Raw genomic sequence first — 24,881 nt, forward strand, 5'->3', positions numbered from 1 at the left:
GCTTATTGGGCGAACCTCACTTTGCGTCATGAATATTAATGAGCTCCGCCTTGCCCATAGTAGGGTTCGTAACGTCTCTCCAGGGAGGAGTGAGCTATTGCTACGTGATGTGGCTCAGCGAGCTTCCTGTCTACGGAGAACCCAGAGAAAGATCCCCATCTACCGTTACTGGAGTTCACTGAGTCTCCTGTCCCCGGAGTCGGACGGTTAAACCCCCACAGATCGACCCATCATGGCGGTGAACCTCAGCAAAAACGGCCCGGCTCTTACCGCGGCCTATAACGAGGTTGTGGATGAGAAGTCTCAGACTAACTGGTGAGTAGCGACTCAACGGTCGAGTCTCCGTTGCACTCACTGACATCCTCATGTTTAGCTTGATAGCGTCTGCTTTGGCTTCTTAAACGCCCTTTTTGTGTTTATCACCATCACAAATCATCATTACTGCTCATTTGGATCAATAACATGATGTTCGCGAGATCACTGCACTTTATTCCTGTGCCCATCAAGCATTCATTCACACACTGAATCTTCCAGAAATGATTTCCTCTCACTGTTGCTTTTAGGCCAAAACAACATGAAGGAAAGTTCATGTTAATTAAATGATGCATGTGCTTTGACCTGCTTTGCACATATGAGATCAGCTGATCTGATCAGTTCAGGAGCATCCCAACTTTTTGGATAACATGGGCTTGGAGAAGTGCACTTATCTTGAGACACTCCTACCTCCTTATTTTCCTGTAATCTTTGTCCATATATGGATGCTGGGTTGGCAAATCCCTGCCCACTATTTGTGACCTGGGTTTACATGCAAGATTCACATCAAAAAGAAGTTGAATGTCAATGCAAAAAGTGTCAAGGCCAGCTGCATATGCACTTCCTTCTACAGTTGCTAAGCGGATCTTCTCGTCACACGGAAGCAATATTAATGTTTGACAGGTTTATGCCAGATCAAAGTCCTGTAGCTTTGTGCCTTCAAGAATTTGAGTTTCATTTATTTTGCAGAAGTGAGAATGAGGACGAGATCAGTTCGCTTCTTGAGTTGAATCAAAAACGCTTAAGGAATTAAGAGTGATTATAAATGACCTACATTAATTACACATCATCCTACCCAGAGATCTGAGATCATTTGGGAAAAATTACACTAATGTAGCCTAATACAGACACTTAAGTTTAGCAAAAACGTGCCATACCGTTCAAAAGTTTGGCGTCAGTAAGATTTTGATCTTTTATTGATCAAAAGTGACAGTAAAGACATTGTTACAATGTTCTATTTCAAATAAATAAGAAACCTAAAAAGAATGTTACACTGTTTCCACACAACATTGATAATAATCAGAAATGTTTATTGATCATCAAATCATCATATTAGAATGATTTCTGAAGGATCATGTGACTCTGAAGACTGATGCTGAAAATTCTTTGACCCCAAATTCTGAATGGTAGTTATGATTGTAGTACTTCAGATTTATGGTGTTTTGTACTTTTTTGCCCCGTTAAACAAATAACGGCAAATAAATGGTTGATAATTGGCAATGTTGAGATTATTGACATCATGTTGTTCGTGCGTGACCAGTAAACAGAAATGTTATCTATTTTTAATCTATTTTTTGCTGTTTAAGAAGTTAGTGTGTTTCTGATAGACATTTTCACGAAATCAGCGGTTTTCCTGAGTCAGCAACTCAACGTCGCCTAATAAAGAAGCAGCTGCGTCGTAACAATTGCCACTTTCGTTTCCATATCAAACCACAACAGAGCAAGAATGTCACAGGGCGATCTGAACTGTGGGCCCTTCTAGAAATAAGACTACTGCACTTCTTATTCCTCATTACTCCACTTCTTGTTTCTGACAGTCGAGAGAGTTTAGTTGGCTTGGCTCAGTGTTTCAGAGAGGAAGTTGACACGGCTTCCTTGCAATACAAGTGTCTTTGTTTAGAAAGAGAATCAAAAGTGATTACACACACACACACACACACACACACACACACCCACCCACACACACCCAAAGTGCCGCCTCAAAACCTTCCTCATATTACAAACACTTCAGAGAGGAGTTCCTTTTGCTTTCAGCGAACAGCAGTCATCAAAATGTTATTTGTTTTAGTTAGGGATGCACCGATATGAACACTTTGGCTGATACCGATAATTCTTTCTATTTAAAAGCCGATAACCGATATATTGGCCGATAAATCTAAATCCAAATTTTTATGTAATAATTTGAAAGCCTGATTACAAAAACAAAAGTCTCACCATTAAAAGCCATGTCCAAAAAACACAATTCTAATATTCTCATTATAACTTTATGTAGCCGATACGACAGATTTGCGCTGCACATGACGCACTGAACTGTATTTTCCTGTTTTGAAGTGATTTCAATCATATTTCAAGCAATTCAAAACCATCCGAAGTGTCTCAGCTGAAGGAAATAATCCATTATTTATCCATTTTAATATATCAGACAAATTTTCTTATCAGGCCGATAACGATAACATTAAAAATGAACATATATCGGCCGATACCGATATGGTGGCCGATAAATCGTGCATGCCTAATTTTAGTATCATTGAGATATTTTGAATTAGTATTATATTTGTGTATTTTAAAGTTTAAGTGATTTTATTGTGGTTTTGTCATTTTTGTTTTATTTAGTTTTTAACAATTTTGATTTCAGTTTTAATTTGTTTATTTTGTTATTTAAAGGTGCTCTAAGTGATGTCGCGCGTTTTTTAGGCTGAAACATTTTTTGTCACATTCAGCAAACATCTCCTCACTATCTGCTTGCTGCCTGTCCCCTGAACACACTGTAAAGAAACGCAGTCTCTGTAGACAGCCCAGGCTCCACAAACAGCAACAAAAACAAACTGGCCCAGCCTGGACCACGAAACATAAACAGTGACAATCACCGACAAGAATGATTTGGGGGTGGGGGGGTTAGTGCGCGTGCACATGAAGGGGGGTGTGGGGAGTGGAGGAGAGAGAAGCATGAAGAGGGAAGTTAGCTAGAGGAAAGATGTCCTAGACAGCGACAACGACTAACGTTAAAATTGTATATTCTTGAGAATTTTTATTGGCCGACACACGACCAAAGAGACGACGTGATGACTAGATGACGAAAGAAGAGTGAAAAGGAGAAGGAATGCGTAAAGTCCTGAATTTACATCGGGGGAGGGGACGGGATGAGGAGGAGGGAGGGTCGAGCTAGCCTACAATACTTCGAACGTCAACAAGAAGTGACATCACCCAACATCGCTTAGAGCGGCAATTCCCAAACAGTGGTCCCCACTAGTGGTCCGTGAGGGTACTGCAGGTGGTCCGTGGAAAGGCAAAGGAAATTCCCATAAAAAAGTAAAAAGAATATATTGATAAAAAAAATTAAATTAAATTGTCAAGTTATTGTGTGATTACTAAAATAGGCTAGTGGCGCTCGGCCGTGACGTTCAAGTTCAGTGCCGTTAGAACCACAACATGGATCGGTGGATAGCAACAGGTTCTCTGAAGAGAAAAGAGGCAGAGGTTACCAATAATGAAGAGATTGACAGTGAGTCGGAGGCATCTACGAGCCAGATTCCTCATAAAAAAAAACAAAGAAAAGGAAGATGAAGAGAAAATACTACGAAAGCTACTTAGCATTAGGTTTCAGCTACACCGGCCCCGAAGACGAGCCTTTGCCCGTTTGCATTTAAATGTTTAAATTGCGTTTAAATGCCCATTAAATGTGTATAGGGCAGAGGCAAATGTGTTCTCACTATCACATCACACGCATAGCCTTTATAGGCAGTTTATATGAAACGAAATGTTTATAAATGGAATGAATAAGGCCTGTTATTATTTTAATTTCCGTTAGTTTCTTGATCTCGCGTTTCTGAAATGTTTTGCGGATGTGCTGTTAAGTGGACAAACTCAAGCCTACTTTTTGAGGACTTGTAAAACTCTGAAGATTAATAATCCCCTAAAATCATCAAAGGTTTTGAAATGTTGACTATATCCAAGTGTTCTTATTACTGTATAGATTTCATACTCCATTGCTATGGAAATAAGCCTGTTGTTCAAATGAACCTGATTATGCCCTCGGGCGCTTGAGTAAATAAATAAATTAGATATGTGGCAGCTGTTGTGTGCAGTAAACTTTCTTTTAACAAGCCTGTTGTACTGATGTGATGACCCGTTATAGTTTTAGTGCTAGTAAGCCTATTTAGAGGTGCGCATTAATTCAGGTAGGACTGTGTGTAGACATATTTTATTATGTGTATTATGAGGTGGTCCGTGAAAATTGTTGATTACAAATAGTGGTCCACACACACAAAAAGTTTGAAAACCCCTGGCTTAGAGCACCTTTAAGTCACATAACGTTTATTTATAGCACTATACACTAGATTGCAGTATTAAGAACAGTGATTAGGTGGCTTTCGATTAGGTGTTTATCAGCCAGAGTGAACTCTTCCGGAGAGGCAAGCTGTTTCGGACGCCAAACGAACTTGTTTTGGCCTATTTTGTTCGAATTCGCTTGAATATGTCTGTGTCTTTATGTAATGCATTGCCTGTACACTTGTGTCTGCAGGGCTCTCTTCACCTATGAGGGAAACACAAATGACATCCGGCTGGCTGAGAAAGGAGGTGGGTTTCCTCCGCCGTTATAGTGTGTTCTTCACACTAGAATCATGTGTGTGTGTAGGATATAAAACAGTGTTTCAAGCACACAGGATCAGCTCTGGCTTGCAGACTTGTTTTGCACTGTACTGTGTGTTCTGTGAATGAATCACATTAACGGTGCAGTGAACTGACAGACTGTCAAGGACAGGCCAAGATTCATCTGAGGATCTGTCTTCCTGCCAGAACTTCTGTATGTGTGTGTGTGTGTGAAGGAAACGGAGAAGGTCCGCTGTGAATAAATATTGATTTTAACTTTGGTAAAAGGGTGTTATGTGGTAATATCTTTTTACTGTGTTTATAAAACAACTGAAACCGTAATGTGATAAAAGGCTCCAATAATCAATAAAAAAGAGAACACATATTCCTTACAAGGTAATGCACTTCTTGTTTACTAATATAATATTATAAGCCCTTTGATATGACATTTATTTGAAGTAGCCACTGAGAGTTTTCTGTTAATATTTTAATCATTTATCAACACATTTGCGTGTTCATGGCTCTCTAATGTCAGTTATTGGACATGCAGATGAACATATAACGTGCATTTTTAGAAAGTGCTTTATTTTTTATCTATTTTGTGTAAAATTATTTACTTTAATTTTACATTTAATATTAAGTTTTCGACTCAAAAACCCCTGCAGTGTCACAAACCCCAGTTCGGGAAACCCTGGCCTAACTAAAGGGTGCTGGTTTTATTTTAATTTTAATTTTTTATTTAAATTTTTGCAGTCCAAAGTCTGTTTATAAGCTTATAATATAATTTTATATTATATTAATATTAATATAATATATTATATTTAAATGTCATTATATAAAATTTATAAGAACACTTTTATTCCAGCTTGTGACAGCTCAAAAACAGTCCAAATTTACGAAATGTCTAAAAACAAATCAACTTGAAAACAACATTAATATTAATCTGGAATGTTTTCAAACTAAATATAATCCTTTTACTTGCATAAACTTTGACTTTCAGATGAAAAAGATCATTTTTTCATGCTGCAATGGTTCATCAGTAGGCGTGCATATTCATGGTATTCAACAAAATTATTTCCCAAAAGTTTGTGTGAGATGTGGAAAATAGGCTAGGTTTATTTTACAAAAGTCTGCATAACATCATGTGTATTGTATTGTATGAATGCAAAAGGTGGTGGAACTGGCTCATCAGATTCATCTTTATCATTTTATATTGAATTATTTAAACGATTTGACAGCAGAAGTTTGTGATTTCCAGATGGTGGTCTGGAGGAGTTGTTCGAGGAGCTGAACAGTGGGAAGGTGATGTATGCTTTTTGCCGAGTTCAAGACCCCAACTCTGGCCTTCCCAAATACGTCCTCATCAACTGGGTGAGTTTCCTCCCTTCTCAAACTCTTCACATGGTTTCTGGACTGTATAACCGCATAGATGCCCTTGGGATTATCTGACCCAGTTGCTGCAGTAAAGCACCTCTGTCAAATGTATTTATGAATCAGTTTATCTCCAATACAAAAATTCATCAGGACTGGACAGTTTGATGGCATATTTCATCGATCCACTGAATTATCTTAAAATAGACATTGCCACTTGGATGTATGCCATAACCATGTTTTTGACATTTCTTTTTGTGCATTTTTCCCCAGACCGGTGAGGGCGTTAAAGACGCCAGAAAAGGCCAGTGTGCGAACCATGTGAGCTCCATGGCTAACTTTCTTAAGGTAACTTGGCTATTTTGATATTCTTTTCAGTTGTGTGGGTATTGTGAATAGTTTTGGTGAAACTGTAAAAACTCATATGGATTAGTTTTACAATCTCTTTATGAACTTATTTTTAAGCGTCAAAGTTCTAGTTGTGTAGCTGTCAATGGAGGGACAGAAATCTCTCAGATTTCATCAAAAAGATCTTCATTTGTGTTCTGAAGATGAACGAAAGTCTTGCGGGTGAGGAATTAATGACAGAATTTTCGTTTTTGGGTGAACTAACCTTTTAATAAGGAGTAATATACATGTTATTTAAGCAGAATATGCTGTGTTATTTTACATTTGATTACTCTGTTACACTGAAAACTACTGTTAGACCTACATGAAAAACTTATTTCATGTGTTTCTTTGCACTTTATTTTTATTTGACAGTAGTCCTGAACCTATAACACACACCGAACCGTATTGAAACTGTGATCCTAAAACCATGATACAAACTGAACCATGAGCTATTTGAACCGTTACACCCCTAGTCAATAGTGCTATTGAGTTAATGATCCGTGAACTTCAGCGATGAGGCTCACAAGAGGATATGACATCGTGGGCTATATCTAGAGCGACACATTTGATTTGGCTTTGCTGGTAGTAGTTATTCAGAGCTTGACAACATCTGACCACAAGCTCTCACTATCTAAAAGTCTCATGGCTGGTTCAAAATTTAACCTTAAGGGGTGTTTTTTTGCCCAGAGGCATTACACTGTGATTACATTTGCTTATTTTTTGTGTTCATTTTTTAATATAGAAAAATTACATTTAATTATATTTTTGAAATGTAAAACTAAAACTGCCAGTAGGTCTTAAAGGGATTGTTCACCCAAAAATTAAAATTCTGTCATCATTTACTCACCAAGTTGTTCCAAACCTGAATGAATTTCTTCTATTGAACACAAAAGAAGATATTTTGAAGAATGTCAGTAAATGGGCACCATTGACTTCCATAGTATTGTTTTTTTCCATTTTATGGAAGTCCATCAACTGTTTGGTCACCCATATTCTTGAATTGTCATTGTATTACCAATGTGTCATTGAATAATTCACTCAACCATGGATTAATTCAGTAATGAAACACCACTGTCTGCCGCTAAGAGACGTGCAACGGTTCTAATGTGATTTGTTTTTATCTATTTTCATTGGCAATATACGGACAATATTTTGTCTAAAATGTAAGTCACTTAATGTTAATTTTTTGTTTACTGAACTGTTGTAAGAAAGCAATATCACATTTGCAATCTTGCTGATATCTGTGAAAAATGTCAGTCTTGCTTGTGTGATATTGCTTAATTATATCATTTTATAAATATAAAACAGGAACAAGAACGGGCATTTTTCATATCTTGACTTTTGAGGGCATTTGTATCCGTTTTAGTGGCATGGTTCTACCCATCAGCTGTTGATTGGATGGAGGGAGATCTAAACGCAAGCTTGCGGTCAGTAGAGTGCAATAGTCTCATTGTGGAAGTAAAAACTCCATTTATTTTCTCCATAGGGGAACTGACTTTTAACGATACCTTTCAAAGGAGGACTGTGAACCTGTAAAGACAGACCTACTGTGAGCTCCGAGGTTGTATAAGAGGCGACATAAGAGGCATTATAAGAGGTGAAATAAGAGGCATTATAAGAGGCATTTAAGAGGTGAAATAAGAGGCATTATAAGAGGTGAAATAAGAGGCAACATAAGAGGCATTTAAGAGGCATTATAAGGCCTTGTTTACACTGCAGGTCTTGATGCCCAATTCTGATTTGTTACCTTTATCCGTTTTTTTTTTTTTTACCGTACGTTTACACGTTCTTTCAACTCTGACCCATATCCGATTCATGTGTTTACACTTGCCATACTATCTGAAACATCGCGCATGCTTAAAGGGTTAAACTCTCTTGTACAGATGGGCGGACGCGAAATATTCTTGATGCTAGCTCTGCGATATGTGCGAAGTTCGCCAAACATCACCATGATTTTGAGGCGAAGGAGGACGAAAAGTGCCATCATTGCACATATGCTTCAGTTATTGTGTGTGAGAGAGATCTCAGGACTGGTGGGAGCATATTGGCTTTAAATATTGGCTTTAACGAGGAGCAGTGGGTTCGAAATTTTGTTGTGTACAACAATATGTTGTCAACGTTTGTTCACATTCCTCTCCTACGACGACACGTTTCGTCGGGCCATCCGTCCCTTTGCAGATGCGCGTCGGGGTTTCTCTCGTCATTAAACCGTGGAGACGTCGCCTAATGCCTCAGAAAATCCGATCTGCCTGTTTACATGACAGTCGCATTGGCACATATCCCATTTATTTCCACATATAAATGAGGCCTGAAACCGATCTTGAAATATCCAAATGCATGCGTTTTGTTCCTGTTTACTCTGTCATAGAACACATCGGATCTGTGTCACATGTGAGCAAAAAATCGGAATTGGGTCACATTTCACTGACAGCGTAAACGAGGCATTATAAGAGGCATTATAAGAGGCGACATAAGAGGCATTATAAGATGCGACATAAGAGGCATTATAAGAGGCATTATAAGAGGCATTATAAGAGGCGACATAAGAGGCATTATAAGAGGCGACATAAGAGGCATTATAAGAGGCGACATAAGAGGCATTATAAGAGGCGACATAAGAGGCGACATAAGAGGCATTATAAGAGGCGACATAAGAGGCATTATAAGAGGCGACATAAGAGGCATTATAAGAGGCATTATAAGAGGCATTATAAGAGGCATTATAAGAGGCATTATAAGAGGCATTATAAGAGGCATTATAAGAGGCATTATAAGAGGCATTATAAGAGGCATTATAAGAGGCATTATAAGAGGCATTATAAGAGGCATTATAAGAGGCATTATAAGAGGCATTATAAGAGGCATTATAAGAGGCATTTAGAACATAGAAAATGTAGTCTATCTAAGCTAGATGTGTTTATTTTCATTAAGAGCTAACACACAGCCAAAGGGTGCTAATAAATAAGCTGTCGAGGACGTGTGCATGCATGGGCATGTTTCGTTTGAAACCAGACTGTGAATTTTGACGCTTGCATCTGATGGTTTCATACGCATGTTTTAATCGAGTATTGAAAACGTGTTTTGTGTGTGGGACTAAACTGATGGCTCTGTGTCTGCAGGGAGCTCACGTGACGATAAACGCACGGGCGGAGGAGGACGCGGAGCCTGACACCATCATGCAGAAAGTGGCTAAAGCCTCAGGAGCCAACTACAGCTTTCACAAAGAGACCAACCGCTTCAGAGACGCCGGGCCGCAGGGGCCTGTGGTCAGTGTCACGCACATCATGCACCAGAGCACTGTCCAGTGCAGCTTTTATTTCCAGTCCTACAACATGCATATACTCCTGTTCAAAAGTTTGGGCTCAGCACAATTTTTCTTTTTTAAAGAAAGTAATACTTTTATTCATAAAGGACACATTAAATGAATCAAAGGTGACAGTACAGACATTTATAATGTTATAATTTCTATTTCAAATAAATGCTGTACAACAGTTTACATTAAGTTAAGCAGCACAACTTCAACAACTATTTTCAACACTGATGATAATGATTAGAATGATTTCTGAAGGATCATGTGACTCTGAAGAGTAATGATGCTGAAAATTCAGCTTAGATAACAGGAATAAATTACATTTTACAATATATTCACATAGAAAACAGTTCTTTTAAATAGTGTTGTCAAAAATATTGATATTTTGATATGTATCGATACTGAAATATCTGAAATGGTTCCAATACAGTATCGATATTGCTAGTATCAGTAATACCAGCTGCGCGTTGACACACACCCGCCGCCTCTCACTCAATTGTCTCATTTGCTCCGGTTGAATGGTGTATTGTGCAAAATCTTACTCATTCTTGCAGGTTTCGTGCTCACACCAAAAGCCACACACTGATATAAGTGGTGCTGTCATAAAGCCGCCTCTCCAACAGTTTTCGAGAACCAAACTGAGTTATTTTTCGTCGCTTATTGCACCTAAACAGGCAAATACACAGAAAAATATGTCAAATATCTGTCTTGGCAAGTATTCAGGTAAATACAGTCAGTTTTGGAACATAAATGGTTAAGAAAACTCATATATTGGGTCCGTGCGTTAGCTCTTAAAGTGACAGCAGCCTAATAAACCTGTTGACGTCTGTCATGTTAATCAAAGAACAAAAGACAGAGAAAATCACCCACTGATCTTGACTGAATAACTTTTGTAACTTTAATTGTAAGCATAAAGTTGTATAAAATTTTTACAATGAAGAATATCCAGTGTTATTTTACATCTGATTACTTTAATTTTATATCTGAATACTATTAGACCAACCTGAAAAACCTAAAGCCGTGTTTAATTTGTCTGTTAATTCTATTATATTTATTTGTGCTATCATTTGTTTATTTGCTCTTATTTTATACAGTTTACATGTCTTTTTTTGTAAATTTAGTTTAGTTTCAACGAAAGCCTCCCTGTGTTGTGTAAGCTATTGCAACAAAATTACCCAAATTATCAAAAAATTACGAGATAATAACAAATTATCTGTATGGCTGTTTAAATGGCAGTTTTCCCCGTGGTATCGAAAATATCAATATTTTTCAAGGTATTGTATCGAAGTTTGAAATTCCAGTATCGTGACAGCACTCATTTTAAATGGTAATGATATCCACAATATTGCTGTATCAATTAAATGCTCCCTTGTTGAGCAGAAGAGACGTCTTTTAAAAACATTTTTAAAAATCCTACTTGAACCTTGGTGTACGTTCATCTTGAAAAACAGGATTTTCATTGCTTTTTGAAGAGGCTAATCACAACAGAGGTCATTTAAATACAGAAGTCTTAAAGGTACAGTAGTAAACAGCCTGTTTAATACCTGCGGTCAGAGAGGAAATGGCCATTTGGTATAAAGCAGTTTTTGGTGCAAAATAGTTAAGAGTAGCATTACTAACATTGACCCATCATTGTAGTCATGAGTGCATGTAATCATCTAGTTGGATTTTTACACTGCTTCTGAAAGAGATTTTCATCTTTGGTAAGTGTAGTTGTCAGCTGAAGTAGGGATGCACCGATATGAACATTTTGGCTGATACCGATAACTCTTTATATTTGAAAGCCGATAACCGATATATTGACCGATAAATCTAAATCCAAATTTCCAAAGAGCCTGATTACAACAACAAACAAAAAAACATTAAAGCCATGTCCCAAACGCACAATTATAATGTTCTACTTCTACTTCTAATTATAATTGTATGTAGCCTGAATGACAGATTGGTGCACATGTTGCACTAAACTTTATTTGCCTTTATTGAAGTGATTTCAATCATATTTCAAGCAACTCAAAACCATCATGTTGAACAGTGCACATCTGAAGTGTCTCAGCTTGAAGGAAATAATCCATTAGTTATCGGCTTTAAAGGTCCCGTTCTTCGTGATCCCATGTTTCAAACTTTAGTTAGTGTGTAATGTTGCTGTTAGAGCTTAAATAATATCTGTAAAATTATAAAGCTCAAAGTTCAATGCCAAGCGAGATATTTTATTTAACAGAAGTCGCCTACAGCGAACGGCCCGTTTGGACTACATCCCTCTACTTCCTTCTTTAATGACGTCACTAGAACCGTTTTTTGACTAACCTCCGCCCACAGGAATGCTCCCTCAACTCTACCGAAATTCGTTTATGTACTTGCGCACTTCTTATAACTTACTGTGTTTACTCAGCTCTTACGGTGATTTTCTGAAGTAAAACTGACGCTTCATCTTTTGTGTGATGTACAATAAACTTTATTAAACTCATCAGTATATGTTTGATCATCATTCGGACCTGGTCCGAAACAGCAGACTTGTAGGCTATTAATAAATAATGGATACATACAAGCAGATGACAAATACGTTATAATAACCGTAATTAAACTACTAAACTATACCTGTTTCATCTCTATACAGCACTCTGACTCTGTAGGCATTATTGTCCGACTCGAAATGAACAAGTTACTAAGAGTTTCTGATATTATCATCATTCCGTGAGATGAAATTGTCCTGAGAGACTGAGCGCGAGCTCATGAAGCTCCGCCCCCTGTGCCGTCCAGCAGCAGCTTATTTGCATTTAAAGGGCACACACTAAAACAGCGTGTTTTTCTGAGCCCCAAAAAATGACAATTTAAACATGCTGTAAAAAATGATCTGTTGGGTATTTTGAGCTGAAACTTCACATACACACTCTGGGGACATCAGAGACTTATTTTACATCTTGTGAAAAGGGGCATAATACGGGACCTTTAATATATCGGCCGACACCGATATGCTGGCGGTTATATGGTGCGTCCGTAAGCAGAAGGCATCAGACAGGTCTTGTGATGGCACAGTGGTGTCCGGGTCAGTGCCAGCCTGCTGCATGTTTATCTCGAGCGCTCTTTCACAGTGCTGCGTCAGGAGATTCACAGGGAGGGAGCCAGAATGCTGGGAATGTGAAAACTGTTATGGTGGTTTGGAGTAATTTCTCTGCTGAGCTCCAAATGAAACAACAAACTGCAATTAAATGAGCTGAGTCATTTATCTACAGGACACTGGGAATGCGTAAACATCTTTTTGATGTATTGTTAGTCTTGCTTTTGTTTTAACCCCTGAGAGCTGTGAGAGCTTATTAATACCACCATATGCATGCTTATTAAATATTTTGGCTAATGCTTATAGCAATAAGAGTGTCACTCTCAGCTCTGATTTGTATTTTAATATGTTCAGTTTCATTCCACAAAACCTTTCCACTGAAATCAGAACAGAAAATGCAACGTCTAAGAATTCCGTCAGGACTTGGTTATAATTAACCAATCATTGTTTTTTCCATACAGGGATCGGTTTACCAGAAGACTAACGCCATGTCTGAAATCAAGAGAACCAACAAAGACACTTTCTGGGCTCAAGCAGAGGTAATGCTTACATGGTTCAGAGTTTCTGCGTAAAGTATGTAGTGCAGTTGCCTCAGACAAAATAAGCATTTAATGCAATTCTCAAGCTTTTTGACTCCAATATTTGAAGGCTCCATTACTTTTCCAGTTTATGATTTACTGGATAAGGATATAATCTTTGAAACAGAAAGAAAGCCATACAGGTTTGAAACGACATGAAGGAGACTAAATGGAAATAAATAAATACATTTTGGGCAAACTGTCCCCAAAATATGATTATTATATTTGAGTTATTATTTAATTAAATATTTAATAATTTAGTTGTTATTATTATTATTATTATTATTATTTAAGTTATTCTCTAAATAAGATAAAAACGAGCAAGTCATTCATTTGATTCGTTTAAATGTCTGATTCATTCAGGAATGAAGTAAATGGCTCTCTTTATGAACGAGTCATTAAATCATTAGTTCACACGATTGATTTGTTCAAAAGGCGGATTAATTCAGAAACGAAACACCGTTGTGTGTTACAACAGTTCTGCTCTGGCTTTACAACTAATATTTTTATTGGTACAACTGAGACCATAACAAAACAGACAAAATTGTGTCTAAAATATAACAAATATTATCTTCTTATTTATTGAACTGTTGTATAAAATCAATATCACATTTGCACTCATGCTATTTTGGGACAAAAACAGCACTTGTGTGAAATTGCTAAGAGAATCAATAGTAGTTTACAGATTTTCAAGATCATACAGCCATATTCTCATTCTGCCTTTTATATTTGAACTACAGTGAGGAAAATAAGTATTTGAACACCCTGCTATTTTGCAAGTTCTCCCACTTGGAAATCATGGAGGGGTCTGAAATTGTCATCGTAGGTGCATGTTCACTGTGAGAGACATAATCTAAAAATAAAAAATCCAGATAAATCCTATTTATTTGTATGATACAGCTGCAAATAAGTATTTGAACACCTGTCTATCAGCTAGAATTCTGACCCTCAAAGACCTGTTAGTCTGCCTTTAAAATGTCCACCTCCACTCCATTTATTATCCTAAATTAGATGCACCTGTTTGAGGTTGTTAGCTGCATAAAGACACCTGTCCACCCCATACAATCAGTAAGAATCCAACTACTAACATGACCAAGACCAAAGAGCTGTCCAAAGACACTAGAGACAAAATTGTACACCTCCACAAGGCTGGAAAGGGCTACGGGGAAATTGCCAAGCAGCTTGGTGAAAAAAGGTCCACTGTTGGAGCAATCATTAGAAAATGGAAGAAGCTAAACATGACTGTCAATCTCCCTCGGACTGGGGCTCCATGCAAGATCTCACCTCGTGGGGTCTCAATGATCCTAAGAAAGGTGAGAAATCAGCCCAGAACTACACGGGAGGAGCTGGTCAATGACCTGAAAAGAGCTGGGACCACCGTTTCCAAGGTTACTGTTGGTAATACACTAAGACGTCATGGTTTGAAATCATGCATGGCACGGAAGGTTCCCCTGCTTAAACCAGCACATGTCAAGGCCCGTCTTAAGTTTGCCAATGACCATTTGGATGATCCAGAGGAGTCATGGGAGAAAGTCATGTGGTCAGATGAGACCAAAATATAACTTTTTGGTCATAATTCCACTAAATGTGTTTGGAGGAAGAAGAATGATGAGTACCATCCCAAGAACACCATCCCTACTGTGAAGCATGGGGTGGTAGCATCATGCTTTGGGGTTGTTTTTCTGCACATGGGACAGGGCGACTGCACTGTATTAAGGAGAGGATGACCGGGGCCATGTATTGCGAGATTTTGGGGAACAACCTCAGTTAGAGCATTCAAGATGGGTCGGGGCTGGGTCTTCCAACATGACAATGACCCGAAGCACACAGCCAGGATAACCAAGGAGTGGCTCTGTAAGAAGCATATCAAGGTTCTGGCGTGGCCTAGCCAGTCTCCAGACCTAAACCCAATAGAGAATCTTTGGAGGGAGCTCAAACTCCGTGTTTCTCAGCGACAGCCCAGAAACCTGACTGATCTAGAGAAGATCTGTGTGGAGGAGTGGGCCAAAATCCCTCCTGCAGTGTGTGCAAACCTGGTGAAAAACTACAGGAAACGTTTGACCTCTGTAATTGCAAACAAAGGCTACTGTACCAAATATTAACATTGATTTTCTCAGGTGTTCAAATACTTAATTGCAGCTGTATCATACAAATAAATAGTTAAAAAATCATACATTGTGATTTCTGGATTTTTTTTTTTAGATTATGTCTCTCACAGTGGACATGCACCTACGATGACTATTTCAGACCCCTCCATGATTTCTAAGTGGGAGAACTTGCAAAATAGCAGGGTGTTCAAATACTTATTTTCCTCACTGTATATCTGTTTAGTTCAATGCTTTTGTCTCTTTCTCAGAAAGACGAGGAGAAGCGTCTCCAGGAGGAGAGGAGAAGGGCAGCGGAGGAGAGGCAGCGGCTGGAAAGAGAAAGGAAGGACCGAGAGGTGAAGGAAGCCGAGTTACGGGACAAGAAAGCCAAAGAGAGAGCGTCAGAGATCGATGAACAGAGGTCAGTGTGCACAGATAAACATCTCGTGTGTTTGAGTGTCTTAAAAGGGATGGGTCAACCAAAAATCATTTACTCACTCGTTCCAAACCTGTATGTCTCTTTGTTCTGTGGAACTGTTGGCAACCAAACATTTTCGGTTCCCATTTACTTCCACTATATGTACAAAAAATACAATGGAAGTCAATGGGACCCGAAACTGTTTGGTTGCCAGCATTCTTCAAAATATATTCTTTTGTGTTACGCAGAAGAAAGACAGTCATACAGGTTTAGAACAACACAGGTTTAGTTGAGTGAGACTTTTAATTTTTTGGTGGACTATCAATGAGTTCAGTAAGGGTCATTTTTAAAAAAATTTACTTTAAATTTAAATTTTTACAATTTTACAATTCATTTTTACCATTAATTTTTACAAAATCTTACAATTTTACAAACCATGTTGCAACCATGAGTTGACTGAATAGCGCCTGCTAAGTGTAAATGTGTTTGTGTAATAGAAAGTACCAACAGAAGCAGGACGTGGATATTCAAGGCCAGCAGAAACAGCAGTGGGTAAGCGGCACACACACACACACACACACACACACACACACACACACACACACACACACACACACACACACACACACACACACACACACACACACACACCTGTTGGGTTATTTAAATCCACATATCTCCACTCTGAACATGTTCTGACACGGTTCCTGTGGAGAAGCCGCAATATGTTTGAAGCCTTCATGCTAGCACACAAACACACTGGACTGCTTTTGTCACTCATTGCATATATCAATATCAGGAGACTGTTGAAAGGTGATTAACTTTCAAATCAAACTAATATAGAGTGGTGCAGGTATGACATCACTTTGTAGGCCAAAACTCAGCATTTTAGTTAGCATTTTAGCACATCCGGTTTCATCGTCCCGAAGTCAATGGGTTTTTTGAATGGGTTAAATGGCTGAAATAAGGTCTGTGGTGAACACAAGCTCAAGACACTTTCACGTTTTATTCCACGACATAAAATACATCAATATTCCCCCACTCATGATTTATTTTTAAGCTGTTATGTGTCTTGTAAAAGGCGATTACTAACAAGTGGCTAAATGGGACTACAGAGGCTGTCGAGGAGATTAAACGTCATCATGCCGAACAGCTAATCTCAGTCCTGTTACAGCCTCGTTACGCTAATAATTGTGCTCTTATAAACTATTCTAACTCAAATGTTCTAGGAAAATGTTTTTAGATAAAAAAATTGAAAGATTTGGAAGTTTAGTGATGAATTCGTAGGGCCGTGGTGTAGTTCGTTTATAGCCTACCTTTAGCTTTTTACTTCTGGCGACTGCATTTAGGCTTTAAAATTCATATGTGATAATTATCTTGATGGACAAAATGTGCAAGTATCATAAACTTTTGTTGAACACAGAGCTTGTTTTTAGCGATAATCGAAAAGCCTATGGGAGAATCCTATTGGGTTTTTGTCGAGGGAACCAGTGTGATGCGAACAACCGGTTGGCCTACAAAGTGACGTCACACCTGCGCCACTCTTTAGCTAGAACAGGATTTGAGGAGGAGTTTAGAAGAATTTACTAACCTCTTGTTTCTGAAAACACTTTTAGGCATTCAAATCTGATTAGCAATTTATTCTGGCTACAATCCACCCACTTAGACAAGAAGAGATTGTTTGATCAGTCGTAAAGCAGGAAGTTTCTCTAGATGGTCATGAGCAGATCGATCTGAAATCATAATTCTGAGAACAATGCAAAATGTACAGGTTTCTTTCTCACCTCGACTTTGGAACATGTCACGCTTTATATTTTCGCATTACTCCATGTTTATTTGCAGTGTTGGGTGTAATGCATTACTAAGTATTTAAAGTCCCCCTGTAGAAAATATTTTTTTCCCTTAAAATCATCTTTGATCACCATAATGACATAGTTAAACGTTTTTTCCTTGAAAAAAATTCTTCATGCCTTAAAATATCTTGAATGTAACTCGACACCCTTGCCTCATTTAGTATGCATGGTTCTATGAATATGCAAATGAGCCCCGCCTCCACTCACTCAGCTCAGAGATCCACTGGTTGACGATCACACGTTGATCTGATTGGTTACAAGGTAGTTTGTGACGTCAGAAACACCAGCGATTTCAAAGCGTGTTTTTGAGACTGTCTTTGGTTCACTGCAGTTTTAAGGAGAAAATATCAGCAATGGTGTCGACTTATGAATTTACACATGGTTTGTCTTAAAGCATACCACATAGACATATAAACAACATTAAAAGCTGGGTTTTCACCACAGGAGGACTTTAATAACTGTCATTTAAAATAAAACAAGAGTGGACTTAACATCAAAATTTAACGTGTTAAGATGTAACCTCCCTTTAAATACTTTGGCCAGATCAAGAATAATATTTTATTTTTTTTACTATTCATTTGAAAGAATCAAAAGAGCAGTTTCATGTCTATCCTTGTGTTGTTCAGCTGGTCGAGGTTGATAAGAGATTTAGAAAGTAATTAGTAATGCAATACTTTTCAGAGAGAGTAATTAGTACAGTGATCTAACCAAGATGTAATAATTAGTAGCTAGCAATAATAACCTTTTTAGAGCAACTTACCCAAAAATGTTTATTTGTCAATCTCACATGTAGAGAACATAAAGCAGTCCGTCCCACTAATAGCCACGTAAATATATCAACCATGTTATAAACACTATAGCCAATCATTAGTCACAATTCTACCAGTGCATGTCATCCTGCCTAATGTCTATAATTCAATGACCACAACAGCAACAACTTCTCTTTTTTCAGCATAGTGTGGTTGTCTGAACCCACTGTTCTTCAGTTATCATCTTAACACTTCTATGTCCACATTGATAATCTTCAAACCACATTTCCAAAATATACTCTTGGCCGAGACGCTGTGACAGAAATATGTGACCTGCAGCATCTGTGGTTTTGTGTTTAGGCCTTATGCACAGGAGACTGACTCACATGCACAGTTCACACAGGTCCGAGCGCCCGATCTGCAAGATTAAAGATTAAATCAGATCAGCTGATTAAATCGGAAATCACAACTGGTATTACCTACCTACCTCGATAGCATACTCTCTGGGTTAGCATCGCAGCAGGTTTTGATGCAAAGCCCTCATTTATGAGGTAAATAAGCCTAGTGAGCTGCCTTGCTGTATACGTACGCAGCTGCATTTAAAAGGCATGGTCACATTTATATATATTGGCAAGTTTTTGCGGGCGAAATCCAGTCATTTCAACAGGAATCAGCATGACCAGTGATTTCCTGTGAGAGCGAGAGATTTCCCCCCGCAGTGTGAACTCGCTGCTCTGGCCAACAGAAAGCTGCTTGGTTTGAAAGTGACTTCTGTGTGAGCTGTGCTTCATACATCGCTGTTCGCTGTGCTTACCATTTTAATTGTAATGGAAATTTGTGATCAATTTCAAATGGTCGACATGGGTCGCAACTCTGTGCGTCGTACAAATAACACTCCTAAGCGAGAAGCACTCAGGAGACTCGACTCACAATTGATTTTAGTATAGTTTGGTGTTAGCATGTTGCTAAGCTAGCAGTAAAATACACTAATTACCACATATACTTTGAGCGAAATCGAAGAATGTGACGTCATTTAGAACAAAATCAGGTCAAAATGAAGTACGTTTGGGGTTTGAAGCAGCTTGTCAAAGCACACTTTTAGAAAAAGTTCACTCTAGCTGGCAAACTCCTCCGAACTGCCATTGGTCTGTGGTGATGATGTAATAGGTAGGTGTGTCCCTGAGGCTCCGCCTTCTTTGACATGGAAACCTCTCCGGTTCATTTCTTTTGTTCGGTCCGTCGAGGTCCGATGCGAATAAAACATAAACGCTGAAGAGCCGCTTTATAAAAGAAACTGAAGTTGTAATTCTAACTGTTTTTCATGTTCAATACTGTAAAGCTGCTGCTTTAAAGCGATCTACTGTGGAAAGTGCTATATAAATAAATGTGATGTGACTGGACTGCTGAATTGCAGAGCTTGTGCAAACACATCCACAACACTATGATCAGATGCTTTCTGCACTCCTGTTTTCTCACCGCTGTCAAATGGGTGGTGAAATAGTTCAATTTAGTTAGTTCGTTGTTTTTATCTTTACCTTTTTGAATTGAATGTATTAAAGGGATAGCTCACGCTAAAATGGAAATGAAGTCGTCATTCACTCACCCTGGTGTTGTTCTAAGGCAGTATGCCTTTCTTTTTTGGACCACAAAAGGAGTTTTTTTTTTTTTTTTTTTTTTTTTTAAGTGTCCCACTCGCGCTCGTCCATATAATGGCACGTGCAAGTGAATAGCATCAATTATTTTAAAAAGATGTAAAAGTTTCTCAGAATGAGCCCATGCGACATGTGACGTGTGTGTATATATATATATATATATATATATATATATATATTCCAAGTGTTCTGGGGGTATACGATAGGATTTGGTAAAAAAAACAACAACAAAAAAATGAAATTTAATGTATTGATAAACGAAAATCCTCTGTGCGTTAATAAGACTCTATTAGCACCGCAGTTGCTCCAACTTGCCCAGGAAAAGCACACAAGTTATGAGAAATCAAGATTAATAAATACTTAACAAGAAATACAATGCCGAGAAATGTCCCAAGAAAGTATCCGTGTAGTTTCTTCACTGAGTTGAACATCTCCGGACCGGATCTCTGTTTGTCTGTCGCAATGACAGTTGAGGTGTGAAAGCGATAACTTTGTTACGACGAACACAACAGATATATCCACCTCAGAGAAGAAAGTACATGGATTGTTTTTAATGTTGCATTTTTATTCATCTTGATTTCTCACAACTTGTGTGAGTCGGAGTGAACTGTGGCGCTGAGAGAGTTTCACGAACGTGCAGTCGGGCACAGAAGATCAACGGCCAAGCTCAGGATTTTCCTTAATTAATACATTCAATTTTGGTTTGTTTTTCACTAAATCCTATCGTAAACCCCCAGAGCACTTGGAATATACGTCACATGTCGCATGGGATCATTCGAGGACAGTTTTTAAATCTTAATGCTGGTCGCTATTCACTGCCATTATATGGACAAGCGCGAGCGGGACATTTTATTTCTCCTTTTGTGGTCCATAAAAGAAAAAAGGGCATACGGAATTAGAACAACACCAGGGTGAGTAAATTATGACTTTAATTTTCTTTTTTGGGTGAACTATCCCTTTAAGTATATTTATATATTCAACTTTTCTCATGTCCAGCTTCTTGGGTGGATTTGTAACTGAGCTCTGTGAAAAATGCATGCAATTCTGCTCTAGAATTTGGAAGAAAGCATCTTATTAGACGTAATATGATACCTCAAAACTAGGTTTTGTAACGGAATGAAGTACGTAAGAGTTAAAGTGTGCTGCCGTCCATCAGGAGGAGGAGGAGGAGAAGCAGGCGGCGCAGAAACCCTTTAAGCGTGGAGAGTCGGTGGAAAAAGCCAACGTGAGTGTGAGGAAGCATCAAACATCTCTTCTGGCCCTGGACTGAAGGACTTCTAACTTTATAACTCTTTCTTTATGCAGTGTGGTAGTGTCCTTTGCTGCTGAGTCTGACTTATAGCTTTTCTTTCTTAATCCCAGTTTATAAACCTGTTGGTTCCAGTCATGAATGCTAATTTGTCAGTGCAGTGTTTGTAAAAACATTTGCTCTCCACTGGTAAAATACGCAATTTTTGAAGCATAAGTATGAAGCATTGGAACATACTAAAATGTAATGAAATTACATCTTGATAACGCGTATCAGAAAACCAGTGTGCTTGTTTTGGCAATATAAGCACAAAAGCATGCATGATGCAATGTAAACATCTATTATATATTCTTTTGACTTGCTGTTTTTTTACTTTATGTAGATTCGGGATGCAATAATGCCAGTCACACACACTTAAACTCTAGGATGGGTGGTTTGTAGATTGGGATTTAGCCTAGTTCTCTCGCTGTTCTCCTGTTTTCCACTTTCAGTATATAACCACTTTGGATCCCTGACTCTTATCTTCTCCATGTACTGTCATTAGTGTTATCAGTCGTGATACTCCTGGCTACTTTTAAAGTTTGTGTGTGTGTATTTGTAACAGGAAGCTGCGTCTCTCGTTTCCCAGCGCTCCGTTAATCCCAGAGAAATGTTCAAACAGAGAGAAATGGGAATCAACACTTCTAACAAAGACAACTCTCAACTCAGTCCAAAACCAGGTACCACTTATCTGTTCACATGCTTTAGCCAACACACACACACACACATGCACTATGTGAGTAAAAAAAAAAAAGAAAAGTTATTTATTTTATGTTGATTATTCTATACATTTATATATATTGGATTCACGCAAGTTTTTTTGACATGCTATTTTTGCTACTTTAAACATATATACTAATAAATAAATAGAATAATAAGAGAATAAAGAAATGTAACATCTAAAAATCTAAAAGAATCTATCTAAAATAAATCAGTGTGTATTTACATTTTTTTTTATGAACACCTTAACCAGGATGAACACCTTAACCAAGTTTAGTGTTTTGTCCTTCCCTCATATTTAAAATATTTAAAATATTTAAAATATATATATATATATATATATATATATATATATATATATATATATATATATATATATATATATATATATATATATATATATATATATATATATAATATTTTCCACATATTTTGATGGTTTAATCAAACTTGTAGGGTGTAATTGTTATATAACAAAATGTATTGTTATATATTTTTAAAAGATATATAGTTGTACATCTGTGCAAATGTAACTGTAAATATATAGCTCTAAATTATGACATTATGTATTTATATTTGTAGTATTTTATTATATAAAAATATCTGAATATATAGTATATTATTATATAATAACAGTATATTTAATAAATAGGAATATGTATAGTAATGAATCTGTATAAATATATAGAATAAAACTATAGAATATACAAACTGAGATGATTAGTGGTTATAAATATTAAGCTTTATATATCATCAGGATAATAAATGAATACAGTCTGATTTCAAATGTGCACATTAGCCGTCCTGATAAGATCTCTACAAGCACAATTTACACTATAGGAAGTGTTTTATTTGAATGCCACAGTATTTGCATGTTAAATTTAGCTTCCCATTTAGCTTCCCCTATTGCTATGTGGGTCATGTTTCATGTAGTTTTCAAACACGTTTAAGGAATGCCCTCGTCTGTCAGATAGGAGGTATTTTCCAGCGCATGCAACAGCTAACTCCTGAATGTTGGACGTTCTGTGGTATTTCCCATTCTCCCGTTGTTCTCCGGCCATTTCAACCATGTTCGTCTGTCTGAAACTCGACACTGTCATTAAACACCCTGCAGATCTTCTGTCTAAAACGATGTTTGTGGTCTCTAACGCCGTCAGCCATCTGTCAGCTTGGGTTTCTCTCTTTGTCGTTCTCTGTTCTGTGTGTCTCAGGGCGGTTGAACAGCCCTTTTCTGTCCAAGCAGTCATGTGACCCAGAGCCATTTCGCTCTCCTGTGCGTCAGGCCTCGCCTTTACAAGCCAGAGGTACATAAACACACACTTATCTCACACTGGGAAAGGTTTGGTGTGTTATCTATCTCCATGCTCTCTCTCTCACACACACACGTTCACTCTCTGCCTCTTTGTGTGGTGCTTTCACGCTATCAACTAACATCTATTCACTTTCCTCATGCTTGCTGTATCATTCAACCTTACACCTCAATATAAAGGGCTTTGGATTTGATTTTCAGTGTGTGAGCGTGTCTGAACAGCTTGCTGTGTGTTTGCCTTGTGCACTTAAAGGAACAGTTCACCTCACACAAAAGGTGAATATTTGAAGAGTATCATGGCAACTCTTTTCATTACAATGCAAGTGAATGAAGGACAGGCACATTCAAGCTTCAGAGGATCATAGTAGTAGTCGATCCTCGTGCGCTTCATTTCGAGTCTCCTGGAGTCATTCTGATGGTCATTCAGATTTAAATGTAAGATATATTAAGATCAAGAAGATAAAGGGCTAGATTTACTAACTCTTTTGACGTTAAAAACTACTGTCAGGATTTACTAAAGACACGTTTTGAAATATTAGCGATGAAAAGGCGTGAACGGGGTTATTTTTGTGGCTGAGTTTATTGGTTATGCAATTGTAGGAGTTTCCCTTTCATATGCTAAATGTATGTGAGGAGAGAATTCATGCTTCATGCATTGTGATTTAATAAGGTTTGCAGTAGTTAGTCTAATGGTATTTGCACCATTATGCAATGCATGTTTTTAAAAAGCATGTCTGAACCCATTTTGCGCTTGACGTGCTGCGATAGTGGAAGGATTGTGATAAAGAGAGAGGATATTCTCCACTCGTGTTCAGAGGAAGATGTTATTTGCCAAGCCATGCTATTTTTGCTTCTTTTATATCCACTGCGTATCTGTGTTGTTAGATCACCCGCACCTGATTATCATCGGCTCTGCTTGTTTGTGGCCCAATGCAAATTAGCCTGGGTCGTTCCTGAACTGCTGCGTCTGTGTTCTTTAATTCGTGCATCATCAGTGATTCGCTCGCAGATGTTTCCACTCCCATCGGGGCTTTTATGGGATTGTGTTCTCATGCTTATTTGGCCCTGAGGGCTCGTTTACACCTCATTGTTTTCAGCAAAAAAAACGTGAGAACTTTTTATGCATTTTGGCCGTTCACTTACATGATAAAGGCGTTTTGGGAGCCTGAAAACGCAAGCTTCATAGTGCAGGATTTTGAAAACAATACCGTTATCCTCTCCATGTAAACTACAAAAACATGAATTTGTGAAAACTGACATGCGTATTACATGTTCAATAGGCATGTAGTGAAAAAGGTTTCCGTTTTTACTACATCGTTGTCATGTAAACGTACCCTAAGTCTATCATCTTCCCCTTGAGTGAGCTGTTAGTGACTGAGTGAGTTGAACTAAAGAACCAAATTAATCATTTGGCTGCTTTTGTGAATGTGATCAAACGATTAATTGGAAAGATCGTACTCAAAGGAATGGTTAGGTCA

At 37.9% G+C, this 24,881-nt stretch overlaps 1 protein-coding gene across 5 annotated transcripts in view; it reads left to right on the forward strand.

Annotated features, from left to right (window-relative positions):
• Nucleotides 1-52: 52 nt before the first annotated feature.
• Nucleotides 53-24,881, forward strand: part of dbnlb (drebrin-like b) — a 35,408-nt gene continuing 10,579 nt past the window's right edge. The window contains exons 1-11 of one of the 5 annotated variants that reach the window (XM_084087294.1): nucleotides 62-315; nucleotides 4,556-4,611; nucleotides 5,882-5,994; nucleotides 6,268-6,342; nucleotides 9,504-9,650; nucleotides 13,211-13,288; nucleotides 15,684-15,835; nucleotides 16,330-16,384; nucleotides 21,243-21,311; nucleotides 21,940-22,054; nucleotides 23,306-23,421. In XM_084087294.1, coding sequence (XP_083943420.1) covers nucleotides 233-315; nucleotides 4,556-4,611; nucleotides 5,882-5,994; nucleotides 6,268-6,342; nucleotides 9,504-9,650; nucleotides 13,211-13,288; nucleotides 15,684-15,835; nucleotides 16,330-16,384; nucleotides 21,243-21,311; nucleotides 21,940-22,054; nucleotides 23,306-23,406 — 1,044 coding nt within the window. In that variant the 5' untranslated portion in view covers nucleotides 62-232 and the 3' untranslated portion in view covers nucleotides 23,407-23,421. Of the gene's footprint in view, nucleotides 316-4,555; nucleotides 4,612-5,881; nucleotides 5,995-6,267; nucleotides 6,343-9,503; nucleotides 9,651-13,210; nucleotides 13,289-15,683; nucleotides 15,836-16,329; nucleotides 16,385-21,242; nucleotides 21,312-21,939; nucleotides 22,055-23,305; nucleotides 23,422-24,881 lie in introns of those variants that run through there. The other 4 variants (XM_084087295.1, XM_084087291.1, XM_084087292.1 and 1 more) reach the window with 4 other exon arrangements.

The sequence above is a fragment of the Abramis brama genome (genome assembly GCF_963993115.1).
Source record: "Abramis brama genome assembly, chromosome: 16".
NCBI lineage: Eukaryota > Metazoa > Chordata > Actinopteri > Cypriniformes > Leuciscidae > Abramis > Abramis brama.